This window comes from Lepus europaeus, chromosome 20, assembly GCF_033115175.1.
Source record: "Lepus europaeus isolate LE1 chromosome 20, mLepTim1.pri, whole genome shotgun sequence".
Lineage (NCBI taxonomy): Eukaryota > Metazoa > Chordata > Mammalia > Lagomorpha > Leporidae > Lepus > Lepus europaeus.
In genome coordinates, this window is record NC_084846.1 from 2,316,129 (window position 1) to 2,342,220 (window position 26,092).

Below are 26,092 nucleotides of genomic sequence, written 5' to 3' on the forward strand. Positions count from 1 at the left end.
TCTCCAATGCTCTCTAATAATTTGATGGTTTTGGGTCATAGATTTAAGTCTTTAACCCATGTTGAGTGGATTTTTGTGTAAGATGAAAGGTATGGGTCTTGCTTCAAGCTTCTGCACATGGAAATCCAATTTTCCCAGCACCATTTATTGAATAGGCTGTCCTTATTCCAGGGATTGGTTTTGGATCCTTGATCAAATATGAGTTGGCTGTGGATGTTTGGGTCATTACTGGTATTTCTATTCTGTTCCATTGGTCTATCCATCTGTTTCTGTACCAGTACCATTCTGTTTTGATAATAACTGCCCTGTAGTACATCCTGAAATCTGGTATTGTGATGCCTCTGGCTTTGTTTATGTTGTACAAGATTGCTTTGGCTATTTGAGGTCTTCTGTGTCTCCATATGAATTTCAGCATAATTTTTTTCAGATCTGAGAAGAATGTCTTTGGTATCTTGATTGGTATTGCATTGAATGTATAAATTGCTTTTGGGAGAATAGATATTTTTTAATTTTTTTTTATTTAGTGAATATAAATTTCCAAAGTACAGCTTATGGATTACAAAGGCTTCCCCACCCACAACTTCCTCCCCACCCGCAGCCCTCCCCTTACCACTCGCTCTCCCCTTCCATTCCCATCAAGATTCATTTTCAATTCTCTTTATATATAGAAAATCAGTTTAGTATATATATAGATTTCAACAGTTTGTCCTCCCATAGCCACACAAATTGAAAAAATACTGTTGGAGTACTAGTTATAGCATTAAATAACAGTGTACATCACATCAATGACCGAGATTCTGCAAGATATTTTTTTACGAAAAAGATTGATTATTTTTCTATGTAATTTCCAATTTAAAACCAAGGGTTTTTTTTTTATTTTCAATTATCTTTATATACAGAAGATCACTTCAGTATATACTAAGTAAAGATTTCATCAGTTTGCACCCACACATAACCACAAAGTGTAAAAATACTGTTTCAGTACTAGCTATATCATTACTTCACCTTCAACAACCTATTAAGGACAGATCCCACATGGGACGTAAGTACACAGTGACTTCTGATGTTGATTTAACAATTCAACACTCTTGTTTATGGCATCAGTAATCTCCCTAGGCTCTAGCAGTGAGTTGCCGAGGCTATGGAAGCCCTTAGGGTTCGCAGTCTTCGATCCTATTCCGACAAGGCCATAGTCAAAGTGGAAGTTCTCTCCTCCCTTCAGAGAAAGGTACCTCCTTCTTTGATGGCCCCGTTCTTTCCACTGGGATCACACTCGCTGAGATCCTTCATTTAGGTCTTCTTCTTCTTCATCATCTTTTTTTTTCCCCCAGCGTGTCTTGGCTCTCCATGCCTAAAATACTCTCATAGGCTCTTCAACCAGATCCAATTGCCTTAAGGGCTGATTCTGAGGCCAGAGTGCTATTAGGACATCTGTCATTCTATGAGTCTGCTATGTCTACCCCTTCCCATGTTGGATCATTCTCTCGCTTTTTTTTTAATCAGTTAGTATTAGGAGACATTAATCTTGTTTGTGTGATCCCTTTGACTCTTAGGCCTATCAGTGTGATCAGTTGTGACTGAAATTGATCACCTGGGCTGGTGAGATGGCATTGGTACATTCCACCTTGATGGGATTGTATCGGGATCCCCTGGAACTTTTCTAACTTCAACATTTGGGGCAAATGCAAATGAGCATGCCCCCTATTATACATCTCCTCCCACTCCTTTTCTCATTCTTATATTTAACGGGGATCACGTTTCAGTTAAAATTTAAACCCCTAAGAATAATTGTGTGTTAATTACAGAGTTTACAAAAAAATACTAAAATGGATAAACTGTTACATTGTACATCGAAGTCAGCACCATAGCTGATCAAGTCACTATTTCTCATAGTGTCCATTACACTTCCACAGGTTACCCTTTGGTGCTCAGTTAGTTGTCGCCGATCAGGGAAAACAAATGATATTTGTCTCTTTGGGACTGGCTTAATTCACTCAGCATGATGCTTTCCAGATTGCTCCATCTTGTTGCAAATGACTGGGTTTCATTGTTTTTGACTGCTGTATAGTATTCTACGGAGTACATGTCCCATAGTTTCTTTATCCAGTCTACTGTTGATGGGCATTTGGGTTGGTTCCAGGTCTTAGCTACTGTGAATTGAGCTGCAATAAACATTAATGTGCAGATGGCTTTTTTGTTTGCCAATTTAATTTCCTTTGGGTAAATTCCAAGGAGTGGGATGGCTGGGTTGAATGGTAGGGTTATATTCAGGTTTCTGAGGAATCTCCAGACTGACTTCCATAGTGGCTTCACCAGTTTGCAGTCCCACCAACAGTGGGTTAGTGTCCCTTTTTCCCCACATCCTCTCCAGCATCTATTGTTGGTTGATTTCTGAATGTGGGCCATTCTACCGGGGTGAGGTGAAACCTCATTGTGGTTTTGATTTGCATTTCCCTGATTGCTAGTGATCTTGAACATTTTTTCATGTGTCTGTTGGCCATTTGGATTTCCTCTTTGGAGAGATGTCTGTTGAGGTCTTTGGCCCATCTCTTTATTGGATTGTTTGTTTTGATGTTGTGGAGTTTCTTGATTTCTTTGTAGATTCTGGTTATCAACCCTTTATCTGTAGAATAGTTTGCAAATATTTTTTCCCATTCTGTTGGTTTCCTATGCACTTTCCTGACTGTTTCTTTTGCAGTACAGAAACTTCTCAGTTTGATGCAATCCCAATAGTTAATTTTGGCTTTGACTGCCTGTGCTCCTGGGATATTTTCCAAGAAGTCTTTACCTGTGCCTATATCTTGCAGGGTTTCTCCAATGCTCTCTAATAATTTAATGGTGTCTGGTTGTAGATTTAAGTTTTTGATCCATGTTGAGTGAATTTTTGTGTAAGGTGAAAGGTAGGAATCTTGCTTCATGATTCTGCACATGGAAATCCAGTTTTCCCAGGACCATTTATTGAATAGACTGTCCTTACTCCAGGGATTGGTTTTGGATCCTTGATCAAATATGAGTTGGCTGTGGATGTTTGGGTCATTACTGGTATTTCTATTCTGTTCCATTGGTCTATCCATCTGTTTCTGTACCAGTACCATGCTGTTTTGATAACTACTGCCCTGTAGTATGTCCTGAAATCTGGCATTGTGATGCCTCCGGCTTTGTTTTTGTTGTATAAGATTGCTTTAGCTATTTGAAGTCTACTGTGTCTCCATATGAATTTCAGCATAATTTTTTTCAGATCTGAGAAGAATGTCTTTGGTATCTTGATTGGTATTGCATTGAATGTATAAATTGCTTTTGGGAGAATAAACATTTTGATGATGTTGATTCTTCCAATCCATGAGCATGGAAGATTTCTCCATTTTGGCATCCTCTTCTATTTCTTTCTCTAAGGTTTTGTAGTTTTCATTGTAGAGATCTTTTTTTTTTCAATTCTCTTTATTTATTTTTTTTAACATTTATTTAATGAATATAAATTTCCAGTGTACAGATTATGGATTACAATGGCTTCCCCCCCCCATAACTTCCCTCCCACCCGCAACCCTCCCCTCTCCCGCTCCCTCTCCCCTTCCATTTGCATCAAGATTCATTTTCAATTCTCTTTATATACAGAAGATCAATTTAGTATAAAGATTTCAACAGTTTGCACCCACATAGAAACACAAAGTGAAACATACTGTTTGAGTACAAGTTATAGCATTAAATCACAATGTACAGCACATTAAGGACAGAGATCCCACATGAGGAGCAAGTGCACAGTGGCTCCTGTTGTTGACCCAACAAATTGACACTCTAGTTTATGGCGCCAGTAACCATCCTAGGTTGTCGTCATGAGTTGCCAAGGCTATGGAAGCCTTCCGAGTTTGCCAACTCTGATCATATTTAGACAAGGTCATAAAAGACAGAGTGAGGATAGTAACCAATGATCCTAAGAGTGGCATTTACCAGGTTTGAACAATTATACAGCATTAAGTGGGGAAGAGGACCATCAGTACACACATGTTGGGAGTAGAGCCATTGGTGGTACAGTAGAGGTTATGATTACAAAGGAATGAGGCCCAAGTGCACTAGACAGGGCCTAGAACAAAGGACAGAGTCATTATTAGAGGAGCTAAGAAAGGTGCTGTCTAAGCTACAAGTAATTTTTCTGATTGAGAGGCAAATAGAACCTGATAGAAGGGGCTTGATAATAATCTGGTGGGCTTTAGGCCTTGTAAATTCAGAGGCCCAGACCTATCTATCTCTTCACATGGGGTATATCCTAAGGGAGGTGTGAACCTCCTAGGGGAAGGCACTCTGTTGACTTTCATTACTTGGCTGGGCTGGGAGGAGAGCTGGCCCGGTAAAGGCAGGTGGCATCTCTAACAAGAAATTTACAGTTCTGCCTGCAATGTTGCTGACCCTACTTGACCATCCCCTCAGCTGCAGTGGTCACTTTGGAAGTTGGGCTGAGTGAAGGGCTTTTCAGCTTAGAGCCAATAAGATCTGTGGCTCTGACCTGGGCATCCTTCAACTCCAGGGCAGGTCCATTTCCAGTGATCCAACTCTTGGCAGAGCTGCCAGGGCTCTTCACAAGCTGACTTCTGCTGAAGCCCAGGCTTACCACATTGAAAGCCACTGCAGTGGACTGGCCTGTTGGGTCTCCTTGAGGGCAGATCACTGTACAGATCAGCCATTAATAGGCCTGCCACCCATTGCTTCTGATGCCTAGCTTTCTTTTCCTCCTGGTTTTTGTTAAAGCAGCCCAGAGGATGCAAGTCAAGGGAGTGCCTGTTTCCCATCACTAATCTTCGGTGGCCTGAACTACAAGTCTATAGTCACAGGCATGTTCTGTAGTAGTTTTTCTAAGGTAGACAATGCCCATGAGGAAAATTATATTCTCACTTTAAAACTTTCTTTCCCTTTGGTCTGAAAGGGAGGTTTTTTCTACTTACTGTATACTTCGCTGATGGCGAAGTGAATCTAGCTATGAGATTATTATTTAAGTTCTTATTTTGGCTATGCTATTGCAGAAAAATGTTAGCCATCTCTTTTATAAGGTCTAAAGATTAAATTGTGTGTCCTACAGATTCCTTCATAATAGAATTAGTTTCCTACCTTGAAGAGAATAGAGAAATGAAAGAACAAGTTGGGCTTAGAATAGAGAAATGAGGGAGCAAGTCCTAGATCGCTTGCTGACAATAGCAATATCACATGAATACTTAGCAAACCGTTTCAACCATTAGATAACAACTTAAGAAAACATTTACCAGAAGGTCCAATGCCTTCTATAAATTTTAAGAATCATGTATTTGAAAACACCTCTTAAATATCTAACATGGTGTAGTTTGTTTAGCCAGTAAACTTAAGCACAACCATCTAAAATGTTTTTAGTTTCTTTCTACCAACAAGTCTAAAGCATATGATACACAGATTCAGGTCACACAAATTAAAATGTATCTTTGATTGATTTTAGCAGCTTCAATTTATGGACAATCTTATCTATAAGCCATTTAAAATAAAACTCTTAATAAAATTTCCCCATGTGGACATACAATATGTACACACATATAATATAGCATAATAGACCAATATAGCAATTTTAATAATAGCTTTTAAAATCTTTAACTCTTTTTGTAGATTGCCAATTGATTTGAATTGCTTTTTCTTTTTAGTAACCTCAGTTAACCATACTTTCTCTCAGTTGGTACTGTTAATACATTATTGGCTTCATCTGTTTACAGAGCCATCCCAAAGTACTGAATACAATAAAAGTGACTGGAAAAAGTCCATAGGAACCTATAGGAGGACAGCTAAACACAGAACCAACAACGCTTTAGTTTTATGAGCAGCACATCATATATAACTGTGGATGACAAAAGACTTTAAGTCGCCATGTTTAAATTATAAACTCATCAACCAACAAGAGGCACTTGCTTACTTCACAGTATTTTTGAAAGCACCTGTAGGATTTTACAAGTATTTAACCCTTTAAGCCTCTGGGGCTTTCTCATTAAGATAACTATCATGTCTAGTAACATAAGATCCTTAGACTTTTTAATTCTAAACATTTGTATTAATAGCATTTTCCATTATAGAAACTTAAAGTCTGGTACCACATCACATCTTGACAGTCCTTCTAATATACTCCAAATAGACTGATTAGTTGGTGTCTCTATAAGATGAGAGACATAGGTCCTTCGATTTTTTTCAGTTGGGCCCAAACTGGAAAAACCAAAGTCCAGGATTTACTGGAAATTTTAGAGACCAGATTGTTTGAAACTTTTATTTTTTGAATGCCTGTCAAGAATGCCAAGAAGGCTCAAAATCCAAAATATCTGGTTGAAATAAGATTTCTTAAAATCATGACATAACATAGACCAAATTTGATCATTGTTACAAGGTGATTATTCAAATTTTTGAAAAAAGCACATATTTAAATAACCCATAGCTCGTAATAAAAATTCAGCTGTTTTTGAACAATTAGAATTTAACAGACATCAAGAGAACATAATAGATTACTTTAACACATTGCTTTAACAGAGCATCAGATTTTAATTCTATGTCAAAGAGAAATTGAGCTTCCTGTGATCTTTTGCTGTGAGGTTTCCTTCCTTTACCTTCTTTCATATTGGTGACCATGTTTCTGTGTTTCTGTGTGTAACACATCTTTAAGCATCTTTTGCAGGGCAGGATGAGTGGCAACAAATTCTGTCAGTTTCTGTTTGCTATGAAAAGTCTTAATTTCACCTTCATTCACAAATGAGAGCTTTTCAGGATATAATATTCTGAGCTGGCAGTTTTTCTCTCTTAGTACCTGGGCTATGTCTCGCCATTCCTTCTAGCTTGTAGGGTTTCTGATGAGAAGTCTGCTGTGAGTCTAATTGGAGATCCTCTAAGAGTAATCTGACGTTTCTCTCTTGCACATTTTAGGATCTTTTCTTTGTGTTTCACTGTGGTGAGTTTGATTACAACATGTCGTGTTGAGGATCTCTTTTGATCATGTTTATTAGGGGTTCTATGAGCTTCCTGTACTAAGATGCCTCTGTCCTTCTCCAAACCTGGGAAATTTTCTGCTAGTATCTCACTAAAAAGGCCTTCTAATCCTTTCTCCCTCTCCATGCCTTCAGGAACTCCTAGAACCCGAATGTTGGGTTTTTTAAGAGTATCCTGTAGATTCCTGACAATATTTTTTAGATTTCTAATTTCTTCTTCTTTTCTTTGGTTTGCCTGTTTCCTTTCCTGTTCTCTGTCTTCTAAGTCCGATATTCTCTCTTCTGCTTCGCCCATTCTGTTTTTAAGGCTCTCTAATGTGTTTGTCATTTGATCTATTGAACTCTTCATTTCATTATGATTTCTTGGCACTATCAGAGTTTCTTGTTCCACTAGTTGTTTCATTTCATTTTGATTCCTCCTTAATATTTCACTTTCACGAGAGAGATTTTCTATCTTGTCCATGAAGGATTTCTGTAGTTCAAGAATTTGTTTTTGAGAACTTCTTAATGTTCTTATCAATTTTTTGAGATCCGCTTCTTGCATTTCTTCGATCTCATCATCTTCATAATCTTGAATTGGGTTGTCTTTTTCATTTTGGGGCGTCATAGTGTCTTCCTTGTTCTTGTTAGCTTGGTTTTTGTGTTTGTTGTTTGGCATGTTGGAGATATTTGGTTTCTTCACTGTGGTGTTTTTTCTTGTTACACTATGGCTCTATATTAAGTGGACTGTCTGCTTTCAGTGGTTTGGTTCCTCAGGGTTGAGGGTGTGTCAAAGAAGACACTCCCAGGTTAGGTGTGGTAAATCTCTCTTTCTTTTTTTGATTTAAAAGGGAAGTAATTCCGCACAGCTGAATGTAATTGGAGGTAGTTAGCAGGCAAATGATATACCCACAGGAGCCAGAGATCGGAAGCTCTTTCCCAAGGGCCACACAGGGAATCTCTGCTGCCCTCAGTGTGGGCTCCAATTCTCCTGCAGTCTCCCACTGGGTTGCCAAGTTAGATGCTAATCTCCTGTTATTTCACCCCTCCCCACAGAGTCAGGTTTTTCTGCTAGGCTCAGGGCTGGTGCAGACCTGAGGTCGCCCTGCTTATGACGTATGTCCAAAATGGCGCCTGCTCTGTCTTGCTCGCCTTTGAGAGGTGAGCGGAGAGAGAGAAACTTGTGTCCGTATCAGTCACTTTTTTTATTTTTTTTCTCTCTCTTCTAGTTAGCCTGGTGAACTTTTCCCCACGGAGTTTCAAGCCTCGTTCCCTCTAGCCTCCTCTTTCTGCTTGCCTGCTGGTATCTCGGGCTATGGAGGTTCGGCTCACCTCGCGTTCCAGCGCTGGTGCGTTGAGTCTGCCGCTGGTGTCCCGAACTTGGGCTCCCACGCTCTCCACGCAGGTCCACTGTGAATCACTAGTTCCAGAAGAGTTTCCTCTGCTGTTTCATCCCCTACTCTTCCTTGACCCTGCAGTATCTCCACTTATATTAAACTTTCTCTCTCCCCGGACTAAGTGTGCTCCCTGCCTATTCCGCCATCTTGCCGCCTCTCCTCTTTATTTTTTTTTATTAAACTTTTATTAAATAAATATAAATTTCCAAAGTACAGCTTATGGGTTACAATGGCTTCCCCCCTCCCATAACTTCCCTCCCGCCCGCAACCCTCCCCTTTCCCGCTCCCTTTCCCCTTCCATTCATGTAAAGATTCATTTTCAATTCTCTTTGTATACAGAAGATCAGTTTAGTATATATTAGGTAAAGATTTCAACATTTTGCCCATATAGCAACATAAAGTGAAAAAACTACCATTGGATTACTAATTATAGCATTAAATAGCAATGTACAGCACATTAAAGACAGAGAACCTACATAATTTTTTTTCAAATTAATTAATTTTCTATGCCATTTCCATTTTAACACCAGGTTGTTTTTTTGTTTTTTTTTTCATTTCCAATTCTCTTTATATACAGAAGATCACTTCAATATATAATTAGTAAAGACCTCATCAGTTTGTGCCCACACAGAAACGCAAAGTATAAGGATAAAGTATTACATTGTATATCTAGAGTCAGGACAAAAGCTGATCAGGTCATTGTTTCTTATAGTGTCCATTTCACTTCAGCAGGTTTCCCCTTTGGTGCTCAGATCTTTAACGTCCTTGGTTAAGTTTATTCCAAGGTATTTGATTGTTTTTGTAGCTATTGTGAATGGGATTGATCTTAGAAGTTCTTCTTCAGCCGTGGCATTGCCTGTGTATACAAAGGCTGTTGATTTTTGTGCATTGATTTTGTATCCTGCTACTTTGCCAAACTCTTCGATGAGTTCCAGTAATCTCTTAGTAGAGTTCTTTGGGTCCCCTAAATAAAGAATCATATCGCCTTCAAAGAGGGATAGTTTGAGTCCTTCCTTCCCAATTTGTATCCCTTTAATTTCTTTTTCTTGCCTAATAGCTCTGGCTAAAACTTCCAGGACTATATTGAATAGCAGTGGTGAGAGTGGGCATCCCTGTCTGGTACCAGATCTCAGAGGAAATGCTTCCAACTTTTCCTCATTCAATAGGATGTTGGCCATGGGTTTTTCATATATTGCTTTGATTGTATTGAGGAATGTTCCTTCTATACCCAGTTTGCTTAGAGTTGTCATCATGAAAGGGTGTTGTATTTTATCAAATGCTTTCTCTGCGTCTATTGAGAGAATCATATGGTTTTTCTTCTGCAGTCTGTTAATGTGGTGTATCACGTTGATTGTTTTGCGAACATTGAACCATCCCTGCATACCAGGGATAAATCCCACTTGGTCTGGGTGGATGATCTTTCTGATGTGTTGTTGCATTCTATTGGCCAGAATGTTATTGAGTATTTTTGCGTCTATGTTCATCAGGGATATTGGTCTGTAATTCTCTTTCAATGCTGCATCTTTTTCCGGCTTAGCAATTAAGGTGATGCTGGCTTCATAGAAAGAATTTGGGAGGATTCCCTCATTTTCGATTGTTTTGAAAAGTTTGAGAAGAATTGGAGTTAGTTCTTCTGTAAATGTCTGGTAGAACTCAGCAGTGAATCCATCTGGCCCTGGGCTTTTCTTTGTTGGGAGGGCCTTTATTACTGTTTCAATTTCTGTGTCAGTTATTGGTCTGTTTAGGTTTTCTATGTCTTCCTGGCTCAATTTAGGTAGGTTATATGTGTCCAAGAATCTGTCCATTTCTCATAGATTTCCCTGTTTGCTGGCATACAAGTCCTTGTAGTAATTTCTGATGAATCTTTTTTATTTCTGTGGTGTCTGTTGTTATGTTTCCATTTTCATCTCTAATCCTATTGATTTGTGTCTTTTCTCTTCTTTTTTTAGTTAGTTGGGCCAATGGGGTGTCAATTTTGTTTATTTTTTCAAAAAACCAGCTCCTTGTTTGGCTGTTTTTTTGTAATTTTTTTGGATTCAATCCTGTTGATTTCTTATTTGATTTTAATTATTTCTCTTCTCCTACTGGGTTTGGGTTTGGTTTGCTGCAGATTTTCTAGATCCTTGAGATGACTTGAAAGCTCATCTATTTGGTGCCTTTCCAATTTCTTGATGTAGGCACCTATTGATATAAACTTTCCTCTTAACACTGCTTTTGTTGTATTCCATAGGTTTTGGTATGTTGTGCTTTATCCTCATTTACTTCCAGAAAATTTTTGATTTCTCTTTTAATTTCTTCTATGACCCATTGTTCATTCAGGAGCATGTTGTTCAATCTCCATGTGTTTGCACGTGCTGTAGGGATTCCTGAGTTGCTAATTTCCAATTTCATTCCTTTGTGGTCTGAGAAGCTGCATGGTATGATTCTAATTCTTTTGAATTTGCTGAGACTTGCTTTATGGCCTAGTATGTGGTCAATCCTAGAGAAGGTTCCATGTACTGCTGAGAAGAATGTAAATTCTTTATGTGTAGGATGAAAAGTTCTGTAGTTATCTGTTAGATCCATTTGGGCTATAGTGTCATTTAAATCTACTGTCTTCTTGTTGATCTTCTGTCCTGAATATCTGTCTATCTCTGTGAGTGGAGTATTGAAGTCCCCCAGTACTATTGTATTGGGGTCTAATTCTCCCTTTAAGTCCCTTAACAAGTCTTTTAAATAAACCGGTGCCCTGTAGTTAGGTGCATATACATTGATAATCGTTATATCTTCCTGTTGAATGGATCCCTAATCATTATATAGTGCTTCTTTCATATTGATGACCATTTTTCTGTGTTTCATCTTTAAGCATCTTGCAGGGCTGGACGAGTGGCGACAAATTCTTTCAGTTTCTGTTTGCTGTGAAAGGTCTTTATTTCACCTTCATTCACAAATGAGAGCTTTTCAGGATATAATATTCTGGGCTGGCAGTTTTTGTCTCTTAGTACCTGGGCTATATCTCGCCATTCTCTCCTAGCTTGTAGGGTTTCTGATGAGAAGTCTGCTGTGAGTCTAATTGGAGATCCTCTGAGAGTAATCTGGCGTTTCTCTCTTGCACATTTTAGATTCTTTTCTTTATGTTTCACTGTGGTGAGTTTGATTACGACATGTCGTGGTGAGGATCTCTTTTGATCATGTTTATTAGGGGTTCTATGAGCTTCCTGTACTAGGATGCCTCTGTCCTTCTCCAAACCTGGGAAATTTTCTGCTAGTATCTCACTAAAAAGGCCTTCTAATCCTTTCTTCCTCTCCATGCCTTCAGGAACTCCTAGAACCCGAATGTTGGGTTTTTTAATAGTATCCTGTAGATTCCTAACAGTATTTTTTAGATTTCTGATTTCTTCTTCTTTTCTTTGATTTGACTCTTTCCTTTCCTGTGCTCTGTCTTCTAAGTCTGATATTCTCTCTTCTGCTTCACCCATTCTGTTTTTTAGGCTCTCTAATGTGTTTGTCATTTGATCTATTGAGTTCTTCATTTCATTATGGTTTCTTGGCACTATCACAGTTTCATGTTCTACTAGTTTTTTCATTTCATTTTGATTCCTCCTTAATGTTTCATTTTCACGAGAGAGATTTTCTATCTTGTCCATGAAGGATTTCTGTAGTTCAAGAAATTGTTTTTGAGAACTTCTTAATGTTCTTATCAATTTTTTGAGATCCGCTTCTTGCATTTCCTCCATCTCTTCATCTTCATAATCTTGCATTGGGGTGTCTTGTTCATTTGGGGACATCATAGTGTCTTCCTTGCTCTTGTTACCTTGGTTTCTACGTTTGTTGTTTGGCATGTTGGAGATAATTTTTTTTTGGCTGTGGTGTTTTCTTCTCGTTATACTATGCCTCTAAGTGGGCTGTCTGCTTTGATGAATTCTTAGAGGCTGTGATGGGTGTGGTCAGAGACCTCTGCTTGATTCTTCAGGTTTAAGGCTGTGCAAAAAGTGACTCACCCAGATTGTTCTCTCCCTTGCTCCTTGCTGGATCTCTCTCTCTCTCTTTATTTGACTCAGTTGGGAAGTAATTCCGCACAGCTGAGTGGAATTGAGGGTAGGGTAGTGAAATCTGGCCTGTGTGAGTATTCGTTTGATCTACCCCTGGGACCACACAAAGAGTTTATGCAGCCCTCAGTGTGTTCTCAAGTTTCACCATAGTTCCAAAGTTACTGAGTTTGTGTACTTGTTGGTGCTTTGCATATGTAAACTGGTGCCTGCTCTTTGTTTTGCACAGTGAGTGTAGAGAGAGGCCTCTTCCTTTCCCCACCAATGTAAGGTTTCTGAGGTTTTTGTCTTTCCTGCTGTTCGTTCCCGCACTGGCAAGATTCTGTGGCTGGGCTCCCGCGGTTGGGCTTCCACACGGTGGGCTCCCGGTAGGTCCTCTGTGTCACATCCACTAGATTTGGAAGTGTTTCCTCGGCAGTTTTTTCTTGAGACTTTTCCTGAGTCTACAGTAATTCCACTTTTATGAAACTTTATTTTCCCAAACTATTGACGCACGTCCTCACTATCCTCCATCTTGGCTCTGCCCCCCAGTATTTTTTTAAATGGGTTACTTCATTCCCAAGCCTTGCATGCAATGTAATTCAGTTTATAGTCCCTGACAAATAGTAATAAGAATTAGCATAACTGAAGAAAAACATTTAATAAAATCTAAGTGATCTAAGAATTGTAAAGAAAGAACAAAACAACTCAAAAATGCCAAAAAGAAGGATCAGTTTTCAATACTAAAGAGTATTTTATGACCTAAATGAAAGATATCCGCGAGTGAGATCCCAGTGGAAAGAATTGGTCATCAAAGAAGGAGGTACCTTTCTCTGAAGGGAGGAGAGAACTTCTACTTTGACTATGGCCTTGGCTAAATATGATAAGAGTCGATGAAATCAAAAGGCTCCCATAGCCTTGATAACTCATGACTGGAGCCTAGGGAGATTACTGATGCCATAAACAAGAATGTCAAATTGTTAAGTCAACAAGAGGAGTCACTGTGCACTTACTCCCCATGTATGATCTCTGTCCTTAATGCACTGTACATTGTGATTTAATGCTATAACTAATACTGAAACAGTATTTTTCACTTTGTGTTTCTATGTGGGTGCAAACTGTTGAAATCTTTACTTAATATATACTAAACTGATCTTCTGTATATAAGAGAAATGAAAATGAATCTTGATGTGAATGGAAGGGGAGAGGGAGCGGGTAAGGGGAGGGTTGCGGGTGGGAGGGAAGTTGTGGGGGGAAGCCATTGTAATCCATAAGCTGAACTTTGGAAATTTATATTCATTAAATAAATGTTTTTAAAAAAGAGTATTTTAGAATGCTAAAAAACATGGAACTTATGGTTGGAGATTAGATATAAAGTTGAAGAAAGAATGTAACTTCTGCAGGAAATTACCTAGGAGACTACTCTGTGCACATTATCAAAAAAGAAAGACATGCAACTTACGTAAAAAGAAGATATACAAGTGGCATCATTTTCAGCTGATACAGGGATCGTATAATGACATTAGTGAATCAATAATTGAGTTAAGTAGAGCTGGAATACATGATTAAACACAGGGAACAGATATTTTTATTACCAGTTATGGAAAATGAAGCAATGAAAGACGAGACATGTAATGTCTCAAAAGTATGAAATATCCAAAGGTAAAACTAACTAAATGTTGGAAGACATCTACAAGTTGAGACATCAGGCAACAATGGAGTAATATATAGAAAAGAAGAGAATCCTGAGAGACCTGGAGAGAAAATTCATGTTCAAGGATAAAATGGCAAGAAAGTAGAAATATGCCAGTAGGGTTCAAGGTGAACTACAGACTGACTTTGATTACAGGCAGCGTCCTAGGGTGTTCCTTGATGGAAACATGCTCAAGGGTGGCAACTAATCCAACTGGTATCAAGTGCACAGCTCTTCTGTGTTTCTCTGGAACTTGAAAACCTGCCTTCTAATGGTGTTCTCTCAATCAGTGCTGGTGCCTAGAATAACTTAATACAGATGCTATCTAAGAGAGATGTGCTTTAGTGAGATGGTTGTGTGCTTTCTGTGCACCCAAAATTCACAAAGTAAATCTCCCAGTCCATGTTACTAAGAGTGGGAACCTGGGGCTGGTACTGTGGCATAGTAGGTTAAGCCTCTGGCTGGGATGCCAGCATCCCAACTGGGCACCAGGTCCAGTCCCAGCTGCTTCACTTCCAGTCCAACTCTCTGCTGATGCTCGGGAAAGCAGCATAAGATGGCCCAAGTTTTTGAGTGCACACCCAGGTAGGAGACCCAGAAGAAGGTCCCAGTTTCTGGCTTCAAAGTGGCTCAGTTCCAGCTATTGCAGCCATCTGGGGTGTGAATCACCAGGTAGAAGGTCTCCCCGTTTCTCCTTTTCCATCTCACCCTTTCTCCCTCCCTCTTTTCCCCTGTCCTCTGTCCTTCTCCCTCTCCCTCAGTCCTACTTCTCCTCTTTTGGGACTCAGCCATTCAAGTAAATTATAAAGAAATAAATAAACACTTATTGAAAGCAAAGCCTGGGACGCTTGGGTGGTTGATGAGGCCATGAGAGCACAGAGTGAATAGCACCATTAACATAAGGACTCATTGCGGGCAAGGAAAGCCAAGACTGCAACAACAACAAAAAAGCCTATGCTGAGGATCTCTGTGAGACCTCAAAGGAAAGAAAGTGTCATCTAAGAAAGATATTCTCTTCTCTGAAGGGCAGAGAGAGCATCCACTTTGCTTATGGCCATGTCAAAATACTGACTTAGTCTATGTTCACAAAAGGCTTCCATGGCTTTTGCAGTGCATGGCAAGATCCTCGGGTGGTAACTGATGTCATACATAAGAGTGTTAATTGTTAAAGGAACAACAGAAGTCACTGTGCACTTACTCCCCATGTAGAACCTCCATCCCTAATGAGTTGTACTATGAGAATCGACTGCAAATTTTTCCCTAAACTGTACTCTATATGTTCTGTGTCTGCATGGATACAAACTGTTGAAATCTTTGCTTACTATGGAGTTGGTCCTCTGTATATAAAATCAAACCAACAATGAACCATAAGGAAGAAGGAGTTGGGAGAGGTAGAGGTAGATGGGATGGGAGTTGGGATGAACGAGGATGGTTTAGGGGAAAGAATCACATATTCCTGGAAACTGACAGAATGGGAAAAAATATTTGCAAACTATACTACAGATAAAGGGTTGATAACCAGAATCTACAAAGAAATCAAGAAACTCCACAAAATCAAAACAAACGACCCACTTAAGAGATGGGAAAGGACCTCAACAGACATCTTTCCAAAGAGGAAATCCAAATGGCCAACAGACACATGAAAAAATGTTCAAGATCACTAGCAATCAGGGAAATGCAAATCAAAACCACAATGAGGTTTCACTTCACCCCAGTTAGAATGGCTCACATTCAGAAATCTACCCACAACAGATGCTGGAGAGGATGTGGGGAAAAAGGGACACTAATCCACTGTTGGTGGGAATGCGAACTGCTAAAGCCATGTGGAAGTCAGTCTGGAGATTCCTCAGAAACCTGAACATAATCCTACCATTCAACCCAGCCATCCCACTCCTTGGAATTTACCCAAAGGAAATTAAATTGGCAAACAAAAAAGCCATCTGCACATTAATGTTTATTGCAGCTCAATTCACAATAGCTAAGACCTGGAACCAACCCAAATGCCCAGCAACAGTAGACTGGGTAAAGAAATTATGGGATATGTACTCTATGGAATACTATACAGCAGTAAAAAAAACAATGAAACCCCGTCATTTGCAACAAGATGGAGCAATCTGGAAAGCATCATGCTGAGTGAATTAAGGCAGTCCCAAAGAGACAAATATCATTTGTTTTCCCTGATCAGTGACAATTGAGCACCAAAGGGGAAACCTGTGGAAGTGAAATGCACACTATGAGAAACAGTAACTTAATCAGCTCTTGTGCTGACTGTTTATGTACGATGTAATACTTTATCCATTTTAGTATTTTTTGTTCTAGTACTAGTGGTTGAACTCTGTAATTAACACACAATTATTCCTAGGTGTTTAACTCTTAACTGAAAAGTGATCCTGGTTAAATGTAAGAATGAGAAAAAGAGAGGGAGGAGATATACAATTGGGGACATGCAAAATCAGACTTGCCCCAAATGATGGAGTTAGAAACATGCCAGGGGATTCCAATACAATCCCATTAAGGTGGCATGTACCAATGCCATCTCACTAGTCCAAGTGATCAATTTCAGTTCACAATTGATGGCTCTGATAGGGTCTACGAGTCAAAGGGATCACACAAACAAGAATAATGTTTGCTAATACTAACTGATAAAATCAAAAAGGGGCCGGCGCCGTGGCTTAACAGGCTAATCCTCCACCTTGCGGCGCCAGCACACCAGTTTCTAGTCATGGTTGGGGTGCTGGATTCTATCCTAGTTGCCCCTCTTCCAGGCCAGCTCTCTGCTAGGGCCCGGGAAGGCAGTGGAGGATGGCCCAAGTCCTTGGGCCCTGCACCCGCATGGGAGACCAGGAGAAGCACCTGGCTCCTGGCTTCAGATCAGCGAGATGCACCAGCCGCAGCGGCCATTGGAAGGTGAACCAATGGCAAGAAGGAAGACCTCTCTCTCTGTCTCTCTCTCTCTCTTGCTATCCACTCTTATTTTCAAAAATTTGAATAATCACCTTGTAACAATGATCAAATTTGGTCTATGTTATGTCATGATTTTAAGGAATCTTATTTCAACCAGATTTTTGGATTTTGAGCCTTCTTGGCATTCTTTTTTTTTATTAAACTTTTATTTAATGAATATAAATTTCCAAAATATAGCTTATGGGTTACAATGGCTTCCCCCCTCCCATAACTTCCCTCCCGCCCGCAACCCTCCCCTTTACCACTCCCTTTCCCCTTCCATTCATGTAAAGATTCATTTTCAATTCTCTTTGTATACAGAAGATCAGTTTAGTGTATATTAGGTAAAGATTTCAACATTTTGCCCATATAGCAACATCAAGTGAAAAAACTACCATTGGATTACTAATTATAGCATTAAATAGCAATGTACAGCCCATTAAAGACAGAGATCCTACATAATTTTTTTTCAAATTAATTAATTTTCTATGCCATTTCCATTTTAACACCAGGTTGTTTTTTTTTTTCATTTCCAATTCTCTTTCTATACAAAAGATCACTTCAGTATATAATTAGCAAAGACCTCATCATTCTGCGCCCTCACAGAAGCGCAAAGTATAAAAATACTGTTTCAGTACCAGTCATTAATCACTTGGCTTTAGACGACACATTAGGGACAGATCCCACATGGGGTGTAAGTACACAGTGACTCCTGTTGCTGACTTAACGATTTGACACTCCTATTCATGGCATCAGTAATCTCCCTAGGCTCTAGTCATGAGTTGCCAGGGCTATGGAAGCCTTTAGAGTTCGCTGACTTTGATCTTATTCCGATAGGGTCATAGTCAAAGTGGAGGTTCTCTCCCGCCTTCGGAGAAGGGTACCTCCTTCTTTGATGGCCCCGTTCTTTCCACTGGGATCTCACTCACAGAGATCATTCATTTAGGTCTTTTTTTTCCATGATATCTTGGCTTTCCATGCCTGCTATACTCTCATGGGCTCAAGTAGCAGGATATAAAATCAGTGCACAAAAATCAACAGCCTTTGTATACACAGGCAATGCCACGGCTGAGGAAGAACTTCTAAAATCAATCCCATTCACAATAGCTACAAAAACAATCAAATACCTTGGAATAAACTTAAACAAAGACGTTAAAGATCTCTACGATGAAAACTACAAAACCTTACAGAAAGAAATAGAAGAGGATACCAAAAAATGGAGAAATCTTCCATGCTCATGGCTTGGAAGAATCAATATCATCAAAATGTCTATTCACCCAAAAGCAATTTATACATTCAATGCAATACCCATCAAGATCCCGAAGACCTTCTTCTCAGATATAGAAAAAATGATGCTGAAATTCATATGGAGACACAGAAGACCTCGAATAGCCAAAGCAATCCTGTACAACAAAAACAAAGCCGGAGGCATCACAATACCTGATTTCAGGACATACTACAGGGCAGTTGTTATCAAAACAGCATGGTACTGGTACAGAAACAGATGGATAGACCAATGGAACAGAATAGAAACACCAGAAATCACTCCAAACATCTACAACCAACTTATATTTGACCAAAGATCCAAATCTAATCCCTGGAATAAGGACAGTCTATTCAATAAATGGTGCTGGGAAAATTGGATTTCCATGTGCAGAAGCTTGAAGCAAGACCCATACCTATCACCTTACACAAAAATTCACTCAACATGGATTAAAGACTTAAACCTATGACCCAAAACCATCAAATTATTAGAGAGCATTGGAGAAACCCTGCAAGATATAGGCACAGGCAAAGACTTCCTGGAAAATACTCCAACAGCACAGGCAGTCAAAACCAAAATTAACATTTGGGATTGCATCAAATTGAGAAGTTTCTGTACTGCAAAAGAAACAGTCAGGAAAGTGAAGAGGCAACCAACAGAATGGGAAAAAATATTCGCAAACTATACTACAGATAAAGGATTGATAACCAGAATCTACAAAGAAATCAAGAAAATCCACAACAACAAAACAAACAACCCACTTAAGAGATGGGCCAAGGACCTCAATAGACATTTTTCGAAAGAGGAAATCCAAATGGCCAACAGACACATGAAAAAATGTTCAAGATCACTAGCAATCAGAGAAATGCAAATTAAAACCACAATGAGGTTCCATCTCACCCCGGTTAGAATGGCTCACATTCAGAAATCTACCAACAACAGATGCTGGAGAGGATGTGGGGAAAAAGGGACACTAACCCACTGTTGGTGGGAATGCAAACTGGTTAAGCCACTATGGAAGTCAGTCTGGAGATTCCTCAGAAACCTGAACATAACCCTACCATACAACCCAGCCATCCCACTCCTTGGAATTTACCCAAAGGAAATTAATTTGGCTAATAAAAAAGCCATCTGCACATTAATGTTTATTGCAGCTCAATTCACAATAGCTAAGACCTGGAACCAACCCAAATGCCCATCAACAGTAGACTGGATAAAGAAATTATGGGACATGTACTCCATAGAATACTATACAGCAGTAAGAAACAACGAAACACGGTCATTTGCAACAAGATGGAGGAATCTGGAAAACATCATGCTGAGTGAATTAAGCCAGTCCCAAAGAGAAAAATATCATTTGTTTTCCCTGATAGGTGACAACTGAGCACCAAAGGGGAAACCTGCTAAGTGAAATGGACACTATAAGCTACAATGAACTGATCAGCTCCTGTCCTGACTTTAGATGTACAATGTAATACTTTATCCTTTTTAGTATTTGTTGTTGTTGTTGTTGTTCTAGTACTATTGGTTGAACTCAGTAATTAACACACAATTATTCATAGGTGTTTAAATTTTAACTGAAAAGTGATCCCTGTTAAATCTAAGAGTGGAAAAAGAGAGGGAGGAGATGAACAATTTGGAACATGCTCAATCGGTCTGGCCGCAAATGGTGGAGTTAGAAATGTGCCAGGGGATTCCAACACAATTCCATCAAGATGGCATGTACCAATGCCATCGCACTAGTCCAAGTGATCAATTTCAGCTCACAATTCATAGCTCTGATAGGTCTAAGAGTCAAAGAGATCACACAAACAAGACAAGTATCTGCTAATGCTAACTGATAGAATCAAAAAGGGAGAGAAAGATCCAACATGGGAAGTGGGATACACAGCAGACTCATAGGATGGCAGATGTCCTAAACAACACTCTGGCCTCAGAATCAGCCCTCAAGGCATTCAGATCTGGCTGAAGAGCCCATGAGAGTATAGCAGGCATGGAAAGCCAAGATATCTTGGCATTCTTGACAGGCATTCAAAAAATAAAAGTTTCAAACAATCTGGTCTCTAAAATTTCCAGTAAATCCTGGACTTTGGTTTTTCCAGTTTGGGCCCAACTGAAAAAATCGAAGGACCTATGTCTCTCATCTTATAGAGACACCAACTAATCAGTCTATTTGGAGTATATTAGAAGGACTGTCAAGATGTGATGTGGTACCAGACTTTAAGTTTCTATAATGGAAAATGCTATTAATACAAATGTTTGAGAATTAAAAAGTCTAAGGATCTTATGTTACTAGACATGATAGTTATCTTAATGAGAAAGCCCCAGAGGCCTAAAGGGTTAAATACTTGTAAAACCCTACAGGTGCTTTCAAAAATACTGTGAAGTAAGCAAGTGCCTCTTGTTGGTTGATGAGTTTATAATTTTAAACATGGCAACTTAAAGTCTTTTGTCATCCACAGTTATATATGATGTGCTGCTCATAAAACTAAAGCATTGTTGGTTCTGTGTTTAGCTGTCCTCCTATAGGTTCCTATGGACATTTTCCAGCCACTTCTATTGTATTCAGTACTTTGGGATGGCTCTGTAAACAGATGAAGCCAATAATGTATTAACAGCACCAACTGAGAGAAAGTATGGTTAACTGAGGTTACTAAAAAGAAAAAGCAATTCAAATCAATTGGCAATCTACAAAAAGAGTTAAAGATTTTAAAAGCTATTATTAAAATTGCTATATTGGTCTATTATGCTATATTATATGTGTGTACATATTGTACGTCCACATGGGGAAATTTTATTAAGAGTTTTATTTTAAATGGCTTATAGATAAGATTGTCCATAAATTTAAGCTGCTAAAATCAATCAAAGATACATTTTAATTTGTGGGACCTGAATCTGTGTATCATATGTTTTAGACTTGTTGGTAGAAAGAAACTAAAAACATTTTAGATGGTTGTGCTTAAGTTTACTGGCTAAACAAACTACACCATGTTAGATATTTAAGAGGTGTTTTCAAATACATGTTTCTTAAAATTTATAGAAGGCATTGGACCTTCTGGTAAATGTTTTCTTAAGTTGTTATCTAATGGTTGAAACGGTTTGCTAAGTATTCATGTGATATTGCTATTGTCAGCAAGCGATCTAGGACTTGCTCCCTCATTTCTCTATTCTAAGCCCAACTTGTTCTTTCATTTCTCTATTCTCTTCAAGGTAGGAAACTAATTCTATTATGAAGGAATCTGTAGGATGCACAATTTAATCTTTAGACCTTATAAAAGAGATGGCTAACATTTTTCTGCAATAGCATAGCCAAAATAAGAACTTAAATAATAATCTCATAGCTAGATTCACTTCGCCATCAGTGAAGTATACAGTAAGTAGAAAAACCTCCCTTTCAGACCAAAGGGAAAGAAAGTTTTAAAGTGAGAATATAATTTTCCTCATGGGCATTGTCTGCCTTAGAAAAAGTACTACAGAACATGCCTGTGACTATAGACTTGTAGTTCAGGCCACCGAAGACTAGAGATGGGACTTGGGCACTCCCTTGACTTGCATCCTCTGGGCTGCTTTAACAAAAACCAGGAGGAAAAGAAATCTAGGCATCAGAAGCAATGGGTGGCAGGCCTATTAATGGCTGATCTGTACAGTGATCTGCCCTCAAGGAGACCCAACTGGTCAGTCCACTGCAGTGGCTTTCAATGTGGCAAGCCTGGGCTTCAGCAGAAGTCAGCCTATGAAGAGCCCTGGCAGCTCTGCCAAGAGTTGGATCACTGGAAATGGACCTGCCCTGGAGTCGAAGGATGCCCAGGTCAGAGCCACAGATCTTATTGGCTCTAAGCTGAAAAGCCCTTCACTCAGCCCAACTTCCAAAGTGACCACTGCAGCTGAGGGGACGGCCAAGTAGGGTCAGCAAGATTGCAGGCAGAACTGTAAATTTCTTGTTAGAGATGCCACCTGCCTTTACCGGGCCAGCTCTCCTCCCAGCCCAGCCAAGTAATGAAAGTCAACAGAGTGCCTTCCCCTAGGAGGTTCACACCTCCCTTAGGATATACCCCATGTGAAGAGATAGATAGGTCTGGGCCTCTGAATTTACAAGGCCTAAAGCCCACCAGATTATTATCAAGCCCCTTCTATCAGGTTCTATTTGCCTCTCAATCAGAAAAATTACTTGTAGCTTAGACAGCACCTTTCTTAGCTCCTCTAATAATGACTCTGTCCTTTGTTCTAGGCCCTGTCTAGTGCGCTTGGGCCTCATTCCTTTGTAATCATAACCTCTACTCTACCACCAATGGCTCTACTCCCAACCTGTGTGTACTGATGGTCCTCTTCCCCACTTAATGCTATATAATTGTTCAAACCTGGTAAATGCCACTCTTAGGATCATTGGTTACTATCCTCACTCTATCTTTTATGACCTTGTCTAAATATGATCAGAGTTGGCAAACTTGGAAGGCTTCCATAGCCTTGGCAACTCATGACGACAGCCTAGGGTGGTTACTGGCGCCATAAACTAGAGTGTCAATTTGTTGGGTCAACAACAGGAGCCACTGTGCACTTGCTCCTCATGTGGGATCTCTGTCCTTAATGTGCTGTACATTTTGATTTAATGCTATAACTTGTACTCCAACAGTATGTTTCACTTTGTGTGTCTATGTGGGTGCAAACTGTTGAAATCTTTATACTAAATTGATCTTCTGTATATAAAGAGAATTGAAAATGAATCTTGATGTGAATGGAAGGGGAGAGGGAGCGGGAGAGGGGAGGGTTGCGGGTGGGAGGGAAGTTATGGGCGGGGGAAGCCATTGTAATCCATAAGCTGTACACTGGAAATTTATATTCATTAAATAAAAGTTAAAAAAAATGAAAAAGGGAAATAACGATCCAACATGGGAAGGGGGAGACACAGCAGACTCATAGAATGGCAGATGTCCTAAACAACACTCTGGCCTCAGAATCAGCCCTTAAGGCATTTGGATGTGGCTGAAGAGCTTATGAGAGTATGTTAGGCATGGAAAGCCAAGACATTCTGGAAAAAAAAAGAAGAAGACCTAAATGAAGGATTTCATTGAGTGTGATCCCAGTGGAAAGAATCGGGCCATCAAGGTAGGAGGTACCTTTCTCTGAAGGGAAGAGAACTTCCACTTTGACTATGACCCTGTCGCAATAAGATCGAAGTCAGCGAACCTTAAAGGCTTCCGTAGCCTCGGCAACTCATGACTAGAGCCTAGGGAGATTATTGACACCATAAACAGGAGTGTTAAATTGTGAAATCAACATCAAGAGTCACTGTGTACTTACGTCCCATGTGGGATCTGTCCTTAATAGGTTGTCCAAAATGAAGTAATGATATAGATAGTACTGAAACAATATTTTTACACTTTGTGTTTATGTGTGGGTGCAAACTGATGAAATCTTTACTTAGTATATACTGAATCGATCTTCTGTATATAAAGATAATTGGAAATGAAAAAAAAAAACTTGGTGTTAAATTGGAAATTACATAGAAAATTAATCAATTTTTTAAAAAAATATCATGTAGGATCTCCATCATTAATGTGCTGTACACTGTTATTTAATGCTATAACTAGTACTCCAACAGTATTTTTCACTTTGTGTTGCTATGTGAGGGCAAACTGTTGAAATCTTTATATATACTAAACTGATTTTCTGTATATAAAGATAATCTTGATGTGAATGGAGGGGGAGAGCAAGCGGGAAAGGGGAGGGTTGTGGGTGGGAGGGAAGTTATGGGGGGGGGAAGAATCACTATATTCCTAACATTCTATCTATGAAAAAATGCATATGTTAAATAAAAATTTAAAAATAAAAAACACGGTCTACAGCTTGCTCTTGTTCAAAGTGAGGATGCAGCAAGAATGTGCCATGTATAAGGGCAGAGTAGCACTCACCACACATGGAATCCCCTGGCATCTTGATCACTACTTCCCAATCTGAAGAAACCATGAAGAAGGAATTTGTGGTGTTAATATATCACATGTTAAGGTATGTTTTTAAAGCACCATGAGTAAGTTCAGGGAGTAGGCCTTAGCTCTTTGTTAAGACAAAAACAGCATGTACTCATCAGTGTGGAAGGCACTTCGGGAGAGGAAGTAATAACTCTGGCTCACAGGAGGAAGATGGGCATTAATAATGGCCGATAATGTCCTAGATGTCATTTTTGAGGCTGTTTTAAACATCAAATAAGGACTATCCGCCTAAACTATACTAAATTGATCTTCTGTATGTAAAGATAATTGAAAAATGAATCTTGAAGAAGAATATGATGGGAAAGGGAGTGGGAGATGTGATGGTTGAAGGAGGGAGGGAGGTTATGGGGGGAAAAGCCACTGTAATCCAAGAGTTGTACTTTGGAAATTTGTATTTCTTAAATAAAGTTGAAAAAAATAAAAATAAAATAGCTAGTTGGGAATTCCAGAAGGACCTTGTGAATCAGAAATAACTGAACTTGGGATGATGTTATTATACATTTCTCACCAGATATGCACCAGTGTGTGAAGTGTCTGGATCATCAGTATGCCAACACAGAGCGAGACCGCTGCCTGCACAAAGCTGTGGCCTTCCTGGCTTATGATGACCCCTTAGGAATGACTCTGGTCTGCACAGCTCTGTGCTTCTCTGTCCTCACCGCTGTTGTTCTTGGGGTCTTTGTGAAGCACCGAGACACTCCCATAGTCAAGGCCAACAATCGCTGTCTCAGCTACATCCTGCTCATCACCCTCATCTTCTGCTTCCTCTGTTCCTTACTGTTCATTGGTCGTCCCAACACAATCACCTGTGTCCTCCAGCAGACCACGTTTGGAGTGGTGTTCACCGGGGCTGTTTCCACTGTCTTGGCCAAAACTATCACTGTGGTTCTGGCCTTCAAGGTCACTGCCCCAGGGAGAAGGATGAGACAGTGGCTGCTATCAGGGGCACCTAACTCCATTATTCCCATCTGCTCCCTGATCCAACTGGCTCTCTGTGCCATCTGGCTTGGGACTTCTCCTCCCTTTGTTGACACAGATGCACACTCTGAGCATGGCCACATCATCCTGGTGTGCAACAAGGGCTCAGTCACTGCCTTCTACTGTGTGCTGGGCTACCTGGGCTCCTTGGCCCTGGCCAGCTTCACTGTGGCTTTCCTAGCCAGGAATCTGCCTGACACGTTCAATGAAGCCAAGTTCCTGACGTTCAGCATGCTGGTGTTCTGCAGTGTCTGGGTGACCTTCCTGCCTGTCTACCACAGCACCAAGGGGAAGGTCATGGTGGCTGTGGAGGTCTTCTCCATCTTGGCCTCCAGTGCAGGGCTCCTGTTCTGCATCTTTGTCCCCAAGTGCTACGTTATTCTCTGCAGACCTGAGCAGAATGCTTTGAAAGGATTAAGGGACAGAATAGTTCCCAAGGAATCAGATGTTCTGAAGAGTAGCTCTTAAGGCTCTCGAAGTTTTCAATGGAGAGAAATTAAGATTTATAAAACCGATTTTGCATTTTGATGTTATAAAATAACTTGCAGAATGTAACATCCTTATGAACAATTTATACTTCTCTTAAAATATTTTTGTTCTGAAACACCAATTCACAGACAAGAAAGGGAGAGTGGGAGAAACCTTCCATGTGGTGATAGACTCTGAAGATATCTACAGTGGCCTAGTGATGGTTCATGCCAAAGCACGTAGATCAATTCAGGTGTCCCTGTGAGTGTCAGGGATGGAAAGGTCTAGGCCATCTTCCACTGCTTTCTCTTGACCATCAACAGGGAGCTGGATTGCAAGTGGAGCTGCCAGGATATGAACTGGCACCCACATGGGATGTCGGGGTTACAGGTGATGGTTATA

General features: G+C 39.8%; 1 protein-coding gene across 1 annotated transcript in view; it reads left to right on the forward strand.

Annotated features, from left to right (window-relative positions):
* LOC133750000 (vomeronasal type-2 receptor 116-like) overlaps nucleotides 1-25,690 on the forward strand; it is a 37,343-nt gene extending 11,653 nt beyond the window's left edge. The window contains exons 8-9 of the mRNA XM_062179376.1: nucleotides 9,080-9,082; nucleotides 24,756-25,690. Coding sequence (XP_062035360.1) covers nucleotides 9,080-9,082; nucleotides 24,756-25,690 — 938 coding nt within the window. The remainder of the gene's footprint in view (nucleotides 1-9,079; nucleotides 9,083-24,755) is intronic.
* Nucleotides 25,691-26,092: the final 402 nt, after the last annotated feature.